Raw genomic sequence first — 20551 nt, 5'->3', positions numbered from 1 at the left:
TTCTTGCTCCAACTCTGTCTGTAAGAGAAGTCGGACGGCCTGCCTCTAAGTTCTCAAGTGAACCGATCGCCTTTCTCCGATGGAGACCAGCCCCGAGCAGATGGCCAGGCCACCCCTCCGCTGGGCTGGCTGGGCCTTCACCACCCTAGTCACGAAGTGAGCATCCCCGTCAGGGACCCGGGCCTCCTCCTCGCCCTGCAGCCAGCACCTGAACTGTCACCCCCAGTATGAGGGCATTTTCTGGATTCTGCCCAGGACAAAGACCCAAGGAGTGCTGCCACTGCCACAGCACCCACAAGCCGAGGAGAACTCAGACCTCGACCCTCTGCGGTGCCCAAGGCCCCAAGCCGGTTCTCGAGTCCCCGACCAAAGGCCTTCCGAGCACCGCCCGAGTGGCCACACCGCAGGTCTGGGCTCTTAAACAGAAACTGCTCGCCCCGGGCCAGAGCGTCTGTATTCCTCCTCCTTGTCGACACCTTCACAGCCCACATCTCATTACCCCCGATTCATTTTTAAATTCTTTAAGAACAGGAAGGCTCTGCTACACGCCCCAAGGCTGTCTGCAACCCTGCTGGGGAGCAGACCTGTAATAAGCACCCTGCCCACCTCACAGGAACGGGGGGCAGGCCGGTCACGCAGCCCTCACGGGGTCTTCCTTTCCAGCGGGCGCATGCCCTCTGCGGACCAGAGCTCCCTAGATGCTCGGTGAGGCCCCAGCGCGACAACTCCACAGAAGCCCACCATCCGGACACACACAGGGGCTCAAACAGCAGAAGCCCCGCGAGAAGGGAGATCAGCCCAGGTCCCTGAGAGGGTGTGGCCCCCAGAAATTAGGGCCTGGCTGGGGGCACACTGCTCCACAAGGGGAACCCCATTCCCGCGCAAAGTTCGGGCGCAGTCGGCTTCAAGAGGGAACTCCCAAACCAAGATGCATGGGGAGCTGGAAGGGGCCCCCTGCTGCCCAAGAGATGACTGGAGACAGACAGGTGGCCCCGTCCACCCGTCTGCGGGTGCTCAGAACCACCCCCACGGGTCAGACCCTGGGAACATCGAGGGGGGCCCTGCGCTTCTCCGATGACACTGACGCGCAGATACAAAGAGGAAGCGCGCTTCGGGCTTGCGGCCTCCCCTGGAGGCAGCGCTCTCACTAGAACCTGATAATACTGTGTGTTCATCATGCCCCGGCCATTACTCTATTCCATCAGGGAGCAAGAAACGGAGATTCAGGAAAAGCAGGCCCAGGGCTCCTCGTCTCCGGCTGGCGAGGGTGAGGCCCAGGAGGGCAGGGGAAGCAGGGGTCACACAGAGCTGGCGACCATCGGCTTCCTGACGACCTCTCTGGCTGGAGATGAGAGGAGCGCTTCACGGGCCAACAGCTTGGAGAGACCACCAGGTTCCCCTCTCACGAAGGGCCCCTGCCTGCCTTAGTGGGAGAGCAAGGCTCAGGGCGGCCAGGATCACACAGGACACACTCGGAGACTTCCCTGTGAGGCTTCCAGGAAACGCCTCTCCGGAGCGTGGGGGGGCAGACAGCACAGGGACAGGCCCTGCCCATCCCCAGGCCACACCCCACAGCCCATCAGCCACGGCAGCCCAGCGGAGAGAAGGGCAGAGGAGGGGAGGCACCCATGTAGACAGCCCAGGGCGGGGTGAGAGGGGGGAACCCGCCTCCCCAGGCCCCAGAACCAAACTGGCACACCCTGCCTCCATGAGTCCAGCAATGCCCAGGCTGCAGGTCAAGACCCCTGCCCGTGGGCACAGTGCTGCAGAAGCAGTGACACCAAGGCCGAGGCAGAGGGACGTCAGGAAGGCCAGGCCCCCGACCTGGACCAGGCAGGGAGTCTTCAGAGGGGCGGCGGTAGAAAGGAGGGGCAGGCTTACAGTCCCTGATCCCAGGGGTCCCAGCTAACTGTTGTGAGACTGTGGTTTCATCCTAGCAGGGAACAAGGGCAAACACCTGGGACACTTTCACCCAGCCGAACTGTGTGTCCCCCACATGGGCCTGGGACACACGGGCAGAGTCAGGGCAACAGCTGCCCAGAAGGGAAGGGCACCGCGGCCTCTCCTGGTGTTGGGATCTCTGCCCTGGGTGTGTCCAGTCTGGAAGTGGGGTGGGGGCTGCACCATCTAATGCTCTCGTCAGCCCCCTCCCCACTTACTGCTGGGGAAACTGAGGCAAGGGAGGGCTCAAGGCCTTCCTGCCCAAGGTCACCAAGCAGATGTCATGCAGACAAGACCCCAAACTTCTCTCTCAACTGCTGCACAGCCCAGCTCACCACGCCAGGCCCAGGCCTGAGACAAGCCCTAAGGCCAGGCTGCGATGGAGGCTGGGGCCCAGGCACCTCCATTTTTGTGTGGGGTGGTGATGCACAGAACTAGGAAGGCAAGAAAGGAACCCGGCACTGCAAAAGGTGTGCCCAAACCAAATCCTCCCCGCCTCCGGAAATGTAGAGCTGGCAACACCCCCAGGGTGGGCTCGGCTTCCAGCGGGTAAGCCTCAGGTCCAGGGCCCAGGCCTGGGCGCTGCTCCCCGCACGGACAGGTGCCCCAGCCCACTTGGTGGTAAGCCTGCCCAGGGGTGCAGGGCCTGCCCGGGGCAGGGGGCGCCCCAGATTGAGGAATGCTGCCCTACGCCTCACCTCCCCGGGAGGCTGGGCCCCAGCAAAGCCCCACCAGCTAAAAGTCCGGAACAAAGGGAAAGGAGACGGGGCAAATGGAGGGGTGCGGGGAGGGCAACTTTTTGGCGGGGTCATTTCCAGGGGCATACGGGCCGGGGTCGCCCCCCACCTCTCCTGTGTCCCCCAGGAGTGAGTTCCTAAGACGACATTCACCGCGCCCACCCGCGCCCCAGCCTGGACCCGGCGGCCTGTGCCCCATCGACCACCCTCCCATCTCAGGCTCCGCGCCCACGGGACGTCCTCCTCTCCCCGGCCGGCCGGGCATGACGCGGACCGGGAGACGCCGGAGCCCGCGCGCGCGGGAGGGGGGTGGCCGTGACACGCGCCCAGGCCGCGCGGGACCCGGGGGCGTGTATGCGGGGCGCGCCCGCGCGGGTCCCGGCTCGGAGGGCCGCTGGCTGCGGGCGCTGGCAGGGCACTGCCGGGCTTCGGGCCGGCGAGTCCCCGAGAGGGTCTGCGTGTCCGGCGAGTGGGCGTCCGCCGCGCGCGCCGCTTACCCTGCGCGGAGATCGGGGCCACCTCTCATCCACCCGCCGCCTCGGCGCGCCCCTCGCCAGCCGCCCGGCCGCGCTGCACCTGCCGCCCGCGCGGGAGCCGAGCGGCGCCGGGGAGCCCGGAGGAGGCGGCGGCCCCGCGGGTCCGGGCCACTAGCGCGGAGGCGGCGGCGGCAGCGGCGGCGGCGGCGGCGGCGCCAGGTCGCGCGCTCGCGTCCCGCTGCGCGGAGTCTGCGCGCCCCCGGCCCGGCCTGCGCAGCCGCCGCCCGCCCTAATCCCCGCCCCACGTCGGCACGCCCCGCCCCGCCCCGCGTCGCCCCGCCCCAAGACCTGAGCCGGCTCGCCCCGCCCCGCGCCGCCGCGCCACGCCCCGCGCCTCACCTTAAAGGAGCCGCTCCCCCTTGCACGGCCTTGGCTCTCCCCTCGCGCCCCGGCTCGGCGGTCCCGCGGGGGCGCGCCTGCCCTGGCGGGTCCGCTCGCGAGAACGAGCGCGGTCACGCGGTGCCGCCTTTGTTTGGGTGGCGCACGTGCGCCCCCGCCACCTGCACCCACGCGGACGCGCGGCGGCCCTTCCGTGCGGCCTTCCACCGCCTGCGCCCAGGACGCCGCGGCCCCGCGAGTCTATAGGGCGGACTTCACGGGCACAGCCATGCACGGGCACAGCCATGCACGGGCACGCGTGCCGCTGCCCCTTCATCCGCTGTCCGCCGGCCACGCATCCCAGGGGCGGCCGCAGTGGGACCGCCTGTGGTTCCGACCTGGGTCCAAGACGGCCACCTTTCCGTGGCGACCGCATCCCAAAGGAAACCGCCTTTACCTTGACGCCACAGTGTCCACGAGGGAAGGGAAACTAAAGCCTGCAGGGGAGGGTCGGTGCGGGGCGTGCATCCCCTCTAGGCTGGCATACCTAGCAAGGGCTGAGCCCCACGCCAAGGGGACTCCCTGTCCTCAGGATCTGGACTGCTTTCTTTAAGTCGCACCTTTGTCATTGAAGGAATACCCTCCACCAGCCCTCCACTCTCCTGAAAGCTAGGCCTGCCTGACTCTTTGCGACCTGACCCCATGGACTGTAACCCGACAGGCTCCTCTGTCCATGGATTCCCCAGGCAAGAGTACTGGGGTGGGTTGCCATTTCCTTCTCCAGGGGATCTTCCCGGTGCAGGGATTGAAGCCAGGTCTTCTGCATTTTAGGCAGATTCTTGACCCTCTGAGCCACCAGGGAAGCCCCCTGACCAAAGAGAACCCTGCCCATCCCTAGCCTCCAGAATCTAAGGCTGGCTAGCTCACAGATAGAGGGGACTACACTTCCAAAACCACAAGTCTTCATCCTGGGTTGGGGGGGCCCCACAATTAACTCCTCACCCAAGCCTGACCTGGGAGATGCTGCTGGGACTTGGAGTGGGAGGAGCCGAAAGACCCTGGGCCCCAGGCCTGTTGCCCCTCTCAGCCACCGCTCCTCCCCTGGGCCCTCTGGGCTCTACCTTAATGATCCCATCAGCTTCATGTGTCTTGAGCCCAGCTCCCCTGCTCCACCCCAAACCCAGTGACAGCGGGAGTCCTCCAGGCACCTCTGAGAGAATCCACAGCTAACCCCGCACCACACCAATACCCTAACGCACCTCCCCGCCTCCAATGCAGTCCTCAAGGCTCCCAACTCAAGTGCTCCGGAAGCATTCCCTGAGGCAAGTGTCAACCGAAAAAAATTTGCACAGCCTAAAAGTAGAGAATTATGTTTTATTTGGCAGACTCACTGAGCCTAGGAAGGCAGCCTTTCAGATACCTCTGAGGGACTTGTTCCAAAGAGGTCAGGAGAGGAGCCTTGGGCTTCCCTGGTGGCTCAGCAGGAAAGAATCCACCTGCAATGTGGGAGGTGCTGGTTCAATCCCTGAGTCGGGATGATTAGCTGGAGAAGCAAATGGCAACCAACTCCAGTATTCTTGCCTCAGAAATCCCATGGATAGAGGATCCTGGAGGGCTACAGTCCATGGGGTTGCAAAGAGTCAGACTCAACTTAGAGACTCAACAACAACAGGATATACACCAGTTTTGGCTTGGGGGATAGATAGAGAAAAAGTAGTTGAACAACAAAAGATTACTGATAATCACAAATCAGACATCTCAAACTAATGATTTCAGTGCTTTTTCTTCATGGATCACAGCCTTGTCAAGGCAAAGGGGCTTGTGTAACTCAAAGAAGCTCTATGATCCAGGCCGTGTAGACAAACAGGTCACGGTGCAGAGTTCTGACTAAACGTGGTTACCTGGAGGAGGGAATAGTAAACCACTCCAGGATTCTTGCCTTGAGAACCCCACGAACAGTATGAAAAGGTAAAAAAAGATATGACCCCAGAAGATGAGCCCCCCAGGCCGGAAGGTGTCCAGTATGCTACTAGGGAAGAATGGAGGGCCGTTACTAATGAAGAGGCTGGGCCAAAGCAGAAACAATGCCCAGTTGTGGGTGTGTCTCGTGGTGAATCTCCAGTGCTGTAAAGAACAGTATTGCCTAGGAGCATGGAATGTTAAGTCCACGAGGTGGATGAGGTCAGGCAGGAGATGGCAAGAGAGGGCAATGGCATCTTAGGAGTCCGTGAACTAAAATGGGCCAGAATTGGTGAATTTAATTCAGATGACCGTTCTATCTACTACGGTGGGCAGCAGCCCTCTAGAAGAAACGGAGTAGCCCTCATAGTCAACAGTAGTCTGGGATGCAGTACTCGGGTGCAGTCTCAAAAACGACAGAATGATCTCGGTTCATTTCCATGGCAGGTCATTCAACATCACCGTGATTCAAATATATGCCCCAACCAGTAATGCTGAAGAAGCTGAAGGTGAACGGTTCTATGAAGACCTACAAGACCTTCTAATGAAGATGCCTTTTTCATCATAGAGGATTGGACCGCAAAAGTGGGAAATCAAGAGATAGCTGGATTAACAGGCAACTTTGGCCTTGAAATACAAAGCGAAGCAGGGCAAAGGCCAGCAGAGTTTTGTCAAGAGAACACGCAGGTTGTAGAAACACCCTCTTTCAACAACACAAGAGATGACTGTACACATGGACATCACCAGATGGTCGATACCAAAATCAGATTGATTATATTCTTTGCAGCCGAAGATGGAGAAGTTCTATACAGTCAGCAAAAATAAGACCTGGAGCTGACCATGGCTCAGATCATCAACTCCTTATGGCAACATTCAGACTTAAACTGAAGAAAGTGGGGAAAACCACTAGGCCGCTCAGGTACGACCTAAATCAAATCCCTTATGATTACATAGTGAAAGTGACAGATAGATTCAAGGGATTAGCTCTGATAGACAGAGTGCCTGAAGAGCTATGGATGGAGGTTCGTGACCTTGTACAGGAGGTGCTGACCAAAACCATCCCAAAGGAAAAGAAATGCGAAAAGGCAAAGGGGTTGTCTGAGGAGGCCTTACAAATAGCTGAGAAAAGAAGAGAAGCAAAAAGCAAGGGTGAAAGGGAAGGATACACCCAACTGAATGCAGAGTTCCAGAGAACAGCGAGGAGAGATAAGAAAGCCTTCCTCAGTGATCAGCGCAAAAAAATAGAAGAAAACAGTAGAACGGGAAAGACTAGAGATCTCTTCAGGAAAACTAGAGATACCAAGGGAACATTTTGTGCAAGGATGGGCTCGATAAAGGACAGTAACAATATGGACCTAACGGAAGCAGAGGAGATGAAGAAGAGGTGGCAAGAATACACGGAAGAATTATACAGAAAAGGTCTGAATGACCCAGATAACCACGATGCTGTGGTCACTCACCTAGAGCCAGAAACCCTGAAGTGTGAAGACGAGGTGCCTTAGGAAGTATCACTATGATCCAAGCTAGTGGAGCTGATGAAGTGCCAGCTGAGCTATTTCAAATCCTAAAAGTTGATGCTCTTAAAGTGCTGCACTCAATATGTCAGCAAACTTGGAAAACAGCCGTGGCCACAGGACTGGAAAAGATCAGTTTTCATTCCAATCCCAAAGAAAGGCAATGCCAAAGAATGCTCAAACTACTGAATAGTTATGCTCATTTCACATGCCAGCAAGGTAATGCTCAAAGTCCTTCAAGAAAGGCTTTAGCTGTATGTGAACTGAGAACTTCCAGATGTCCAAGCTAGATTTAGAAAAAGTAGAGGAACCAGAGATCAAATTGCCAACATTTGTTGGCCATTGCCTTCTCCTCTGTACAGAGTACATCATGTAAAACGCTGGGCTGGAGGAAGCACAAGCTGGAATCAAGATTGCTGGGAGAAATATCAACACCCTCAGATATGAGGATGATACCACTTTAATGGCAGAAAGCAAAGAGGAGCCTCTTGATGAAAGTGAAAGAGGAGAGTGAAAAAGTTGGCTTAAAACTCAACATTCAGAAAAGTAAGATCATGGCACCGGGTCCCATCACTTCATGGCAAATAGATGGCGGAAAAGTGGAAGCAGTGAGAGATTTTCTTTCGTTGGGCTCCAAAATCTGAGCCTGGGCCCCAGCGGCTCAAATGGTAAACACTGCCTACAGTGCAGGAGACCCAGGTTCCATCCGTGGGTAGGGAAGACGCCCTGGAGAATGAAATGGCTACCCACTCCAGTACTCTTGTCTGGAGAATTCCACGGACAGACGAGCATGGCAAATAGAAGGGCACAAAGTGGAAGCAGTGACAGACTTTATTTTCCTGGGCTCCAAAGTCACTGCGGACCGTGACTGCAGCCATGAGACTAAAAGACGCTTGAAAGGAAAGCTATGATGAACCTGCTGCTGCTGCTGCTGCTGAGTCGCTTCAGTCGTGTCTGACTCTGTGCTACCCCATAGACAGCAGCCCACCAGGCTCCCCCGTCCCTGGGATTCTCTAGGCAAGAACACCGGAGTGGGTTGCCATTTCCTTCTCCAATGCAGGAAAGTGAAAAGTGAAAGTGAAGTCGCTCAGTTGTGTCCAACTCTTAGCGACCCCCTGGACTGCAGCCCACCAGGCTCCTCCATCCATGGGATTTTCCAGGCAAGAGTACTGGAGTGGGGTGCCATTGCCTTCTCCAATGATGAACCTAGACAGTATTAAAAAGCAGAGACATCACTTCCTGAAAAGGTCTGTACAGTCAAAGTTATGGTTTCTCCGGTAGTCATGTATGGATGTGAGCGCTGGACCATAAAAAGGCTGAGCACTGAAGAACTGATGCTTTCGAATTATGGTGCTAGGAAAGACTCTTGAGAGTCCCTGAGACAGCCAAGATATCAAGCCGGTTCATCCTAAAGATCAACACTGAATCTTTATTGCAAGGATAAAGCTGAAGCGCCAATACTTTGGCCAAGTGATGACAAGCCGACTCACTGGAAAAGCCCCTGATTCTGGGAAAGACTGAAGGCCAAAGGAGAAGGGGAGACAAAGGATGAGATGGTTAGATGGTATCACCAACTCAGCGGACCTGAATAGGCAAACTCTGGGTGACAGTGAAGGACAGGGGAGCCTGGGCTGCTGCAGCCCGTGGGGTGGCAAAGAGCAGGACATGGCTGAGCAGCTGAACGACAGGAGACTAACGGCTTTCCTGTTTTCCTACGTAAGGGAAGATGCAAGTCTGGTCTCTTTGAAATCACTCCTTTGACGTGCATCTTAACTATCTCAGATCAGTGTCCGGTTTCCTGCGTCTGAATCCCCTCAGGATACAGCAAGGGAGAGGGGCTGGCTACAGAGGCTTAGGGCCTGATGGTCGTAGCATCCTGTGTTTACTGAAAGGGCAGAAGATTTGGGGCCCCCAGCATCCTCCCCCAGCACCCTCCCCCAGCACCCTCCCCTCATCCTCCTCCCCCATCATCCTCCCCACCCTCCCCCAGCACCCTCCCCATCATCCTCCCCATCCTCCCCCATCATCCTCCCCATCCTCCCCCAGCATCCTTCCCCATCATTCTCCCCATCCTCCCCCATCATCCTCCCCATCCTCCCCCATTATCCTCCCCATCCTCCCCCAGCACCCTCCCCCATCATCCTCCCCATCCTCCCCCATTATCCTCCCCATCCTCCCCCAGCACCCTCCCCTCATCATCCTCCCCCATCATCCTCCCCATCCTCCCCCATCATCCTCCCCATCCTCCCCCAGCATCCTTCCCCATCATTCTCCCCATCCTCCCCATCATCCTCCCCATCCTCCCCATTATCCTCCCCATCCTCCCCAGCACCCTCCCCCATCATCCTCCCCATCCTCCCCCATTATCCTCCCCATCCTCCCCAGCACCTCCCCTCATCATCCTCCCCCATCATCCTCCCCATCCTCCCCAGCACCCTCCCCATCCTCCCCAGCATCCTTCCCATCATTCTCCCCATCCTCCCATCATCCCCCCCATCCTCCCCATCATCCTCCCCACCCTCCCCCAGCACCCTCCCCCATCATCCTCCCCATCCTCCCCCATCATCCTCCCCATCCTCCCCCAGCATCCTTCCCCATCATTCTCCCCATCCTCCCCCATCATCCTCCCCATCCTCCCCCATTATCCTCCCCATCCTCCCCCAGCACCCTCCCCTCATCATCCTCCCCCATCATCCTCCCCACCCTCCCCCAGCACCCTCCCCCCATCCTCCTCCCCCAGCATCCTCCTCCCCAAGCATCCATGCTGGGAGGGTAGACCTGATAGGCCTGGGTCAGAGGCAAGCATTCAGGTGGGCTCCTAGCAGGCCTCAGTTTCCTGTCTGTAGAATGGGTGTGCTAAGTCACTTGAGTCATATCCAACCCTTTGTGACCCCACGGACTGTAGCCCACTAGGCTCCTCTGTCCATGACATTTCTCCAGGCACGACTACCGGAGTGGGTTACCATTTCCTTGGGAGACCAAATGATCTCATAATAAAGGAGCACAAACGTGGCGTCTGTTGCAGGGCATGGCTGCTATGCGAGCAGTTGGCAGCACTGAGAGCTCTGGTGGGTGGTCTGAGTCGCCTTCCTGCCCAGTGCCCCTGCCAGGCCCAGGCCCAGCTTCCAGACCCCCGGATCCTGCTCCTTCCTGGCGCAGAACGCACCCTGCCCCCACAGCTCCCTAGCCCCATCTCTCTGCTTTCCAGGCAAACGTGTGTGTGTGTGTGTGTGTGTGTGTGTGTGTGTGTGTGTGCTTAGTCGCTCAGTCGTGTCTGACTCTTTGTGACCCCATGGACTGTAGCCCACCAGGCTCCTCTGTCCATGGGGAGTCTCCAGGCAAGAATACTGGAGTGGGTTGCCATGCCCTTCTCCAGGGGATCTTCCCAGGTAAATGAGATCTTCCCAGACGCACGCTCACTATTCCTGCCCCCAGGCCTTGTTCCCACCAGGACCATCTTCCTTATCCAGACTCCACCCAGCCTGTAGGACCCAGCTCCACAAAGGCCCCTCCACCAGCCTGGCCAGAGGTGGTCCCAGCCTCCCTTGCAGCCAGGCCCCTCGGGACGCCCTGAGTGGCCCCCTGCCTCTATCACTCTGACCGTTTAGTTCTTGGTGGTTGTACTCTTGGAGATTGTCAGATGACTCAGTGGTAAAGAATCCGCTTGCCAATGCAGGAGGTGCAGCTTCGATCCTTACGGCGAGAAGATCCCCTGGAGGAGGAAATGGCAACCCCCTCCAGGATTCTTGCCTGGGAAATCCCACGCACAGAGGAGCCTGGCGGGCTGCAGTCCGTGGGTCGCAGGGTCGCTGTGACTGAGCGCACGCACTCATGGTTGTCTTCTTGTCTTCCCCCTTCACTGTCTCCATCAACCCAGCTGTGCAAAGACCCAGATTTTTCAGGTGTGTGTCCCTGCCCCCACCGCAGGAACTTGGCCGGCCTCTGTAATTGTCAGAGCCCTTTGGTTCACAGATGACAGAAATCTACCTCAAATGAGCCCCAAAGGGAACCGATTTGTTCATGAAAGCAGTAAGGGCGGTGGTTGAAATATTCACACACGGCTACACACCACGGCCCTTCACCCTAGCGGACGCAGAACAGAAGCCCAAGGATGGGAGACCAGGGCTCGGGGACCAGGCGGGGGCTGCAGGCCCCCAGGAGAGGGGAGGGAGCCGAGGCAGGTTTCTGGGGCTGCCCTGGGCCCCTGACTTTCAGCCCACGCTAGGAAATTCACTGGCCACCCAGTCTCTATCTGACACTGCTTGCCCTGGGCCTGCGGGGGGACAGGCATGGACCAGAAGCCCCGGGGTGGGGCACTTGCTGTTACAAGACCCCCGCACCCCTGTCACCCCCTTTACTGAGGAGGACCGTTATGGGCGGAACTCTGTTCCCCAGACTTCATATGTTGGGGTCCTAACCCCCAGTTCCTCGGAGTGTGGTGTGTTTGGAGACAAGGCCTTTCAAGAGGTGATGGGGGCTTCCCTGGGGGCTCAGTGGGTAAGAATCTGCCTTCCAGTGCGGGAGACACGGGTTCGATCCCTGGTCCAGGAAGAACTCACGCGCCTCTGGACCACGAAGCCCATGCGCCACAACTCCTGGGCCCACGAGCCGTGACTGCTGGAGCCTGCGCCCAGAGCCTCTGCTCTGCAACGAGAGGGGTCCGCGCTGCAGCTCGAGAGCGGACCCCGCTCTGCACAACTCGGGGGAAGGCCGGGCAGCTGTGGGTCCCCGGCACCGCCGAGAATAGACGCACAGCTGTTGAAAAGAGTAAGAACAATAAAGAGGTGACCGAGTCAAAATACGTTCGTTACGGTGGGCCCTAATCCCACAGGACTGAAGTCCTTAAAAAGCAGAGATCAGGACACAGACACAAACGGGAGAGGATGGCCGTCGACACGCCAAGGAGAGCGGCCTTAGGAGGGACCAACCCTGCTGACACTTTGACCTTTAACCTCCAGACTGCGGGCTTCCCAGGCCACTTAGCGGTAAAAAGTCCGCCTACCCATGCAGGAGATGCGGGTTCGATCCCTGGGTTGGTAAGACCCCCGGGAGGAGGAAATGGCAACCCACTCCAGTATTCTTGCCTGGAGAGTCCCATGGACAGAGGAGCCTAGAGGGCTGTAAGTCCATGGAGTAACAAAAGAGTCGGACACGACTTGTGACTAACCCACTGCGGACTGTGAGAAAATAAATCCCTATTATTTAAGCGGCCTCATCTGCGGTATTTGTTACACCAGACCTTGCAGGCTGCTTACAAGGACACAGGCTCAGAGCAGCCCCCTGGCCCTCAAGGCCACCACTGGCTCCTCACCCCGCTGCTCAGAGCTGAGCTTGCCTGCCAGTCCAGAGGTAGAAAGTCTGATCATTCTGTGTATTCTGAGTCAATCACCACGTTTACACACCAGCCCTAGGGACTGCTTTGCATACAGCAGGCACTTAGTACATGTGGTACTTGTCATTCAGTCGATAAGTTGTGTCTGACACTTTGTGACCCTATGGATGCTCCTCTGTCCTCCACCATCTCCCAGAGTTTGCTCAGACTCACAGCCATCAAGTCGGTGATGCCATCCAACCATCTCATCCTCTGTCGTCCCCTCCTCCTCCTGCCCCCAATCCTTCCCAGCATCAGGGTCTTTTCCAATGAGTGGGCTCTTCATATCAGGTGGCCAAAGTATTGGAGCTTCAGTTTCAGCATCAGTCCTTCCAGTGAATATTCAGAGTTGATTTCCTTTAGGATGGACTGGTTGGATCTTGCAGCCCAAGGGACCCTCAGCTTGGTACTAATGCCGGCCAAATGATGCCCACAAACGTAATTCATGTATTCCCTTGACTCCAAAGTGCTTGGGGATGACAGAGGATGAGATGGTTGGATGGCGTCACTGACTCGATGGACGTGAGTTTGAGCGAGCTCCGAGAGTTGGTGATGAAAACAGGGAAGCCTGGTGTGCTGCGGTCCATGGGGATGCAAAGAGCCAAACACGACTGAGAAACTGAACTGAACTGAAAGTGCTACCAGGTAAGATGCTGCTGCTGCTGCTAAGTCGCTTCAGTCGTGTCTGACTCTGTGTGACCCCACAGACGGCAGCCCACCAGGCTCCCCCGTTCCTGGGACTCTCCAGGCAAGAACACTGGAGTGGGTTGCCATTGCCTTCCCCAATGCATGCATGCCTACTACATTGCTTTAGTTGTGTCCAGCTCTGTGCGACCGTATGGACAGGAGCCTGCCGGGCTCCTCCGTCCACAGTAATATCTAGGCAAGAATACTGGAGTGGTTTGCCATTTCTTTCTCCAAGGTAAGATGCACCATCAGTTTAATAACAGATTTTTAGGAAGAAAAATGAACTGCCCACCCTGCATCAGAGCTGTCCTCTGTTGTGAGTTGTGTCAGCGTCTCGCAAATGTTAAGATGATAACAAGTGAGTGAAGGGAGTGTGGGGATAAATGCAAGATGTGACATTCTGTCTCTGCTTGTGGCCTTAGGGAGTGGGTGTTTCCTGTAGAAGGGGGGTCAGGATAGGATCCCTGGCTCTCGGCAGGGCTTAGCCAGGCCCCAGGGAGGCGGCAGAGCCCAGACCCCAAGTGGAGACCCCCAAGTCGGTGGGCCTGTGGCGGGGGCTTGCTGTACAAACTGGGGTTCCTGGCTTCAGAGCCTGATGGAGCGTGCCACCTTGTGGGCAGGAACCGCAGTGCAGGGGCCAGGGGCCCTGCCCCCTGGACCAGCCCCTCTGCCACTCCCAGTCCTTGCGGGCACCACTTGGGGCCACGAGGTCACGCCCTCCCCCCTCAGCAGCCTGGCCTTCTGACTCCTTGGGGAGGAGACTGGGTCTGCAAGCCTGGATCCAGGCTCTGGGTCTCAGGTGCTGCGTGACCCTGGCCGGTTCGTCGACCACTCTGCGCCTCAGTTTCTCTACTTTGCAGGCCGGTGGCCAGGCCTCATTCCTTCTCGTCCTGCTCTCTGCAGACACGCAGACCTGACCCTCATAGTCATTCTTGCGGAAGACCCGTGCCTGAGCGGCCGGCCGGAGCGCTCAGTGGCGCTGGGGGAGCAGGGGCCCCTGACCGCACCCTGGGGGGCTGGAGGCTTTTCGGAGGGGGGGCTTCCAAGCCAAGATAGGAATCAGGCAGGGCCTGGCGGCAGGGACAGGGAGGAGGGCATGGAGGGGCCACGGACCTGTCTGTTCTTGGGCCCCTGGGGCTGAGTGGGTGGGGGCAGAGAGCTTCAGGAATTGTAACAGAGCAGGCTGGAGGAGGTCACCTGACAATACCCAGAGTTATTATAAGAAAAGGAGCAAGGCAGAGAGTTAGGATCCTACGGACCAGCTGTGTCTGGTAGAACTTTCTAGAAACACTGCCGCCCAGTGCAGTAGCCACATGTGGTTAATGAGCATTTAAGATGTGGCTGCTGTGAATGAGAAGCTGAGTGTGTAACGGCATTTCATTTTAATTAATTCAAATGTAAATAGTCACACGTGGCTAGGGCCTGATGCCATCAGACAGCACAGCGATGAAACAGGAACGGGGCATCTCAAAGCTGTGCCCACCGGGACCCCCCTGGAGGGCCAGGGGTTAGGACTCTGCACTCTCACTGCGGGGTCAAGGTTCAGTCCCTGGTCCGGGAACTAAGATCCCCGCAAGCCCCACCGTGAGGCTAAAAAAAATGAAATTTTAAAATGTTGCACATGAATTAAAATTAATTCATATGTAAAAAGAAAGAGAAAGAGAGACGTGCCTACAGAACAGATGGAAACTCCAGCCTAGGATTTCAAGATGAGGCCGCCGAGTTAAGAAAGATGATAGAAATGATGAAAGAACAGCGCAGCTCACCTCGTGTCTCTTTTTCTTTCACACGTGAGCTAACTTTAATGTGCAACTTCTTTTTTTTTAAGCAGAAAATAAGTGAGTAGAGAAAAAGACAGTTTGCAAGTTGAAAGGCTCAGGGATAATTAGAAATGCTGGGCTGGCCACAAGGTTCACTCGGGATTTTCCACATTACCTTATGGAAAAACTCAAACGGATCTTTTAGCCAGCCCAGTAAAAGGAAAAAATAATTCTGGGAATGGAAGGTGAAATTAAAAGGGACCCAAGAAGGAGTAAACAGAAAGAATACTGCCTGGAGATAAATAGAAGATTGAAAGTAGGAAAGTTTTTTAAGTCAAGGAATGATGAAGAGATAAAAGGCTTTGAGACAGAATGAGAGAAGTGGGCACCAGGCAGAAACGACCTAATATGTGCCTGGTTACAGGAGTCCCCAGAGGAGAAAACCAGATCAATGGCCAGAGCAAGCGTCCGAACCAGGATTCCAGAGAGCAGTTTCTGAAATTTAAGACAAATGGACAACCTCGAATGACACATTGAAAGAGCGCATCTTATACTAGGAAGATTAACCCGGGATGATGACTAACTCTGGGACAAAGCTAAACGAAACTTTAAAGCAAAAGAAAGTAAAATCCTTCGGACATTCGGGTTGAAACAAACAGTCTTTTAGGAAGGAAACGTGTCAGATCAGCCTTGGACTGTTGACAGCCTTGCGTTCCACCAGAAGGTTGTATCGCTGCATACGCAAGGGAGGAAAGGCGAGCCCAGAACATCACATTCAGAGAACACGGCCTTGAGTGGCAGAGGCTGCGGAGAGGCCCCCTCTGCGCAGGGGGACTGCTTCCAGGAGCCTTCACTGGAATCGTCCTCCAGGGAGACTGGTCAGCGCACTCTCTCTACCACTGTTCTTTACCGCGGAGCCTCTATTTTTTACCGAGAAGCCACTCTCCAGAGCCTTCCTTTTTATCTAATACACTTTCTCTGTCCCTCCCCCACCCCTGCCAGGATCCATCACGATGTCAGTCACCCTGTCTCCTTAGCTCCTCTGGGCTGTGACAGTCTCTCCCACCGCGCTTGTTTTGATGGCCTTGGCTGTCCTGAGGAGGGTTGATCAGGAACTTTGCAGGGGGCCCCTTGCCTGGGATTTGCCAGGTGTTTTTCTCAGGATTGGCCCGGGGTCCTGGGTTCCGGGGGGAAGACCACAGAAGTGAAGTGCCCTCGGCCCATCCCATTAGGGCGCGTTCCGTCAGCGTGACTGGCCCCTTGCTCACCGGGCTGAGGGGTGGCCGGCAGGTTTCCCTACGGTAACTTCCCCCCAAGCCCCACCTACTCTGGACTCTGGGGAAAAGTTGGGACAGTGACATGTATCTATTTAAATCTTTCTTTACATAAAGCACGATGAGAACTTAGTTTTATTACTCTATATAGCCAATACTTACAGATTTTCCCACCTATGTATATAACTTTTATTGTGGTAAAATACTCGTAACACAGAATTTACCGTCTTAACCATTCTTAGGTGTACAATTCAGCAACGTTGGTGTGCAGACGTCACAACCACCCGCGTCCAGAACTTTTCTCTGTTCTCCACTAAACACTCCCTCCCCATCCTCCTCCCCTAGCCCGGCACCACCATCATCTTCCTCTCTCTGTGGATTTGGTCCTGTTGACCTTCAGTAAGTGGAATTCTACGGTATTTACCTTTTCCATGTTGGCCGATTCCATTGAGCAAAATGTCCTCAAACTCCATCCAGGTGGCAGCAGGCGTCAGCATGTCCTTCCTTTTAAGGCTGAATGACATTCCATTGTGTGCAGAGACCGCACTTTGCTCAGCTGTTCACCCGTCAGCCAGCGGAACTTGGCTTGCTTCCACCTTCGGTCATTTGTGAACAAGGCTGCTATGAACGTAGGTGCTCTCAGTTCTTTAGGGGATATATGTGTGTGCTCAGTCGTGTCCGACTCTTGGTGACCCCGTGGACTGTAGCCCGCCAGACTCCTCTGTCCATGGGATTTCCCAGGTGAGAATACTGGAGTGGGTTGCCATTTCCTCCTCCAGGGATCTTTGAAGGATCAGACCCTTGTCTCCCCGTCTCCTGCGTTGGCCCGTGGGCTCTGCTCCACTGCGCCACCACGGGAGCCCGTGGGCTTGCTGGGCCATGTGGTAATTGTGCGCTTTGCCTTTTACGGAGCTGCCAGACTGTTCCACAGAGGCCCACCAGTTCCGTGCGCGTCCACCAGCGCTTCCTCGGGGTCCTGATTCCTTCCCATGCACACCAATGGCACGTTACTTTCCTTTGTTTTCTTTTCCCAAATAGTGACAGCAATCCTGATGGTGTAAAGTGGCACGTCTTTTTAAATTTAAGCATTTTTCTTGTTTCTTGAGCAGATGTCATGGACTAGTTCTGTTTTCTTCCCTTCCCAAATTCTTGTGCTGAATCCTTCATCCCAGCATGGTGGCATTAGGAGACAGGGCTTTTAGAAGATGCTTAGGGTTAGATGAGCTCACGGGGGTCCTCACGATGCGGTTAGTGTCCACCCCACTGTCCATCCTCGGGGTGAAAGTCTCTCTCAACCGTGCCAGTGCCGGGGCACGACCCAGATCCTCCCCGCCTCCTCCCATGGAGGCCGGGGCCGCACTCACCAGCCTCCATCCAGCAGCCCTCCCCGCACCCAAAGGCTGAGCCCGTCACCAGCGTGCCCTGAGCACATCCCAAACCCACAAACTTGCCGCCCCTCTGCCCACAGGATGCCCACGGGCAAAGCTGTTACCAGGAGAAGGGAGGAGCGGTCCAGACCAGCTCTGCCTCTGGAGGGGAGAGCTTGCTTGGTGCCTCCGAGGAAGCATAGTGAAAGGGGAGCAAGCTTAGAGACCCAAGGCCTTGGGGCTCCTGTTTTAAGGCAGAAAGGCTCAGACCGGGAGGCGGGAGGGTTGTTTGGCTGCTGACTGTGGGCCCTGACCTCGTGCCTTTGCCACCTGGTCCCTGGTGCCCCCACTGCACCCCTGGAGTGATGACATGTGGCCTGGGGCCGAGAGCACAGACGCTGGAGAGGGACCACCTGGACCTGGGTCCTGGCTCTGCTGCCTACAGGCTGTGTGACTCTGGACAAGCGGCTGAGCCTCTCTGTGCCTGAGTTTCCAAACCTGTTCCAACCCGGGGATCACATAGATCAAACAGAACCAGGGGTCCTTTGAGGAATCAGTGAGTTTGTATGTATAAAGCATTTAAGACAGTTCCTGCCACATGGAGAGTGCAAGGTAATCGGACCTTCGAAGTTTTAGCCAACTTTTCATTATCCATTAAGCAAACATCTACCCATCAGATGTACTTACCAGGCCTTGGGTTGGCAGAGATGAATCAAAGGAAAAAAAAACACAGGAGCAAGTAATTGGTCCCCACGATAAGTTGGGACTGGCAATCGGTGAGGGGTCCTGGGTTCGAAGGGACATGAGAGGCAGGATGGCGGCTTTTTGCCTGGGGTAGGAGAGGAAGGCTTCTTGGAGGAGGCGGCGTTTAAGCTAGGCCTGGAAGCACGGGCTGGCAGGGACAGGCGCACAGCACAGGCAGCCCGCTGATCGGCTGATCAACCTGCCAAAGTCTGAGCGTCGATGGGCTCTAAGTCTTCTGGGACCAAGGATCTGAATGACTTCGTTGCAGAGCTAAGTGGACCCGAAACCTGGAAACCTGTGCACTGCACCTGGCTGGCAGTGCCCCAGGGGGTGCCCACCTTACCGACCAAGCCAGAGGCCGGCGGGGGGCAAGTGAGGGCTGCTGGTCTCGACCCTGCTCCTCTCACATGCCTCAGCTGAACCCTGAGGCTGGGGGTCCTGGCACCAACCTGACCCATGAGGCGAGACCCCTGGGGCCTGGCCTGCCCCACCCCCATGCAACGTCTCTGCAGTCTTACCCTGTCTTCAGGCCTCTGGCCCTCGCCAAGGCTCATGGCTATCACACCGCTGCGGAGAGCCAACCTGGGGCCCGGGCCCTGCCTGGGCAGAGATGGTGCCCGGGAGGCAGCGAGCCGCGCTGGCTCCTGGGAAGACGGCCAACGCCTGCACCAGCTTGCCCAGGCCCACCCCTCTGCCCCCGGCTAACCATGACGCAGCCATCAGGGCCCGGCCTAGCTGTCACCTCCTCTGGGCGGGGGCCTAGGCTATCCACGTGGTCTCCAGCCTTGGTGCTTCTGTGACACGGATGGGGGGAGGCGTTACAACAGGAAAAGTCAGGAAACCAACAGACTGATCTGGAAAACTGACAGGAAAACCCACTGAGACCCGTCAAGAAGAAAAGGAGCTGTAACACTGAAGCTGAAGCTCTAACACTTTGGCCACCTGACGCAAAGAGCCAACTCATTAGAAAAGCCCCTGATGCTGGGAAGGATTGAGGACAGGAGGAGAAGGGGACGACAGAGGATGAGATGTTTGGATGGCATCACCGGCTCGATGGACAGGAGTTTGAGCAAATTCCAGGAGATGGTGAAGGGCAGGAAGCCTGGCATGCTGCCGTCCATGCGCTCGCAAACAGTCGGATACGACTTGGCGCCTGAACAACAAAGGGCCCTTTCAGAGTTATCCTGTGGGGTGGAGACTAAACTAGGAGGGGAAGGCCAGGGGCCGCGGCTCGTTGGAGGCCATCTTTGGAGACTGACTGCCCCCTGGCGGACTCTGTGTCTGAGCTCAGGTCTCTGCGTGAGACATCCAGGCCGCGTCTGCGCCACTGCGGCCCCTCTCCTACTCTGGGACGATGGCCACATTTGGGGTCCACTGGAGTTGCAGTGAGATCCTGTTTTTCTGAGATCTGCTCCTGGCTCCTATTTCTACTATGTGACACTCAGAGCCAGTCCTTACGGTGCCTGTATCAGTAAGTTATTGCTGTGTAACAAAACTCCCCCAAGTGTGGGAGCTGAAAACACAACAACTCCTTTTTTTAAAAAATTAATTTTTATTGGAGTATAGTTACCTTAAAACACAACCACTTCTTATTCCTCATGAATCTATAGGCCAGCTGGCTGGTTCCGCTGGTTGGAGTTGGCATGCCCGCAGGGTAGGCTGTGTGCCCTTGCCCTTTGGCTGGACGCTGAGGCTTCGGCAGAGGGCTCTTCTCTGGCCTTCTGTTCTTTCCCCCGCTCGCAGGCTCATTCCCAGGGTTGCAGAGCTTTGCGTGCTAAGTTGCTTCAGTCACGTCCAAGTCTTTGCGAACCTATGGACTGTGGCCCTCCAGGCTCCTCTGTCCAAGGGGTTCTCCAGGCGAGAAGAGTGGAGTGGGTGGCTGTGCCCTCCTCCGGGGCATCTCCTGACCCAGGGGTTGATCCTGCATCTCTTGTGTCTCCTGCATTGGCAGGCAGGGTCTTTACCATTAGCACCAGCTGGGAAGCCCCAGCGCCTTGAGAGGGAGCAGACACGCACGGGACCCTCAAGGCCCAGGCTCAGACCAGCACGGAGTGGTTTATGCCATATTCCACCGGCCAAAAGCAGTCACGGGTCACTGCTGATTTGCGGTAGAAAGTCACGTTGCGAATACACGGACACAGGGAGGGTGAAGAAGACCAGCCACGTGTCACTGGTCTGCTGCTGCGCCCTGGTGAGACGGAGGGGCCTGGTTCCCGGGTCAGGACGCCCAGCTTGGTGGTGTCGGGCACTGCTTACTGCTCACCGCTTGGCCGGACACCTCTGGGGACCCCTATGACCCTGCCTGATACTAATGCCTCCCTCAGGCTGGAGGTGTCATCTGAA

General features: G+C 56.7%; 1 protein-coding gene across 1 annotated transcript in view; it reads right to left on the bottom strand.

Annotated features, from left to right (window-relative positions):
- The window catches only part of GRAMD4 (GRAM domain containing 4), a 65969-nt gene extending 62564 nt beyond the window's left edge, over positions 1–3405 (bottom strand). Inside the window, exon 1 of the mRNA XM_027968220.2 lies at positions 3176–3405. Coding sequence (XP_027824021.1) covers positions 3176–3204 — 29 coding nt within the window. The 5' untranslated portion in view covers positions 3205–3405. The remainder of the gene's footprint in view (positions 1–3175) is intronic.
- Positions 3406–20551: the final 17146 nt, after the last annotated feature.

This window comes from Ovis aries, chromosome 3, assembly GCF_016772045.2.
Source record: "Ovis aries strain OAR_USU_Benz2616 breed Rambouillet chromosome 3, ARS-UI_Ramb_v3.0, whole genome shotgun sequence".
Taxonomy (NCBI): domain Eukaryota; kingdom Metazoa; phylum Chordata; class Mammalia; order Artiodactyla; family Bovidae; genus Ovis; species Ovis aries.
Note: the sequence above shows the minus strand (reverse complement) of the source record. Positions and strands in the feature narration are given on the sequence as shown.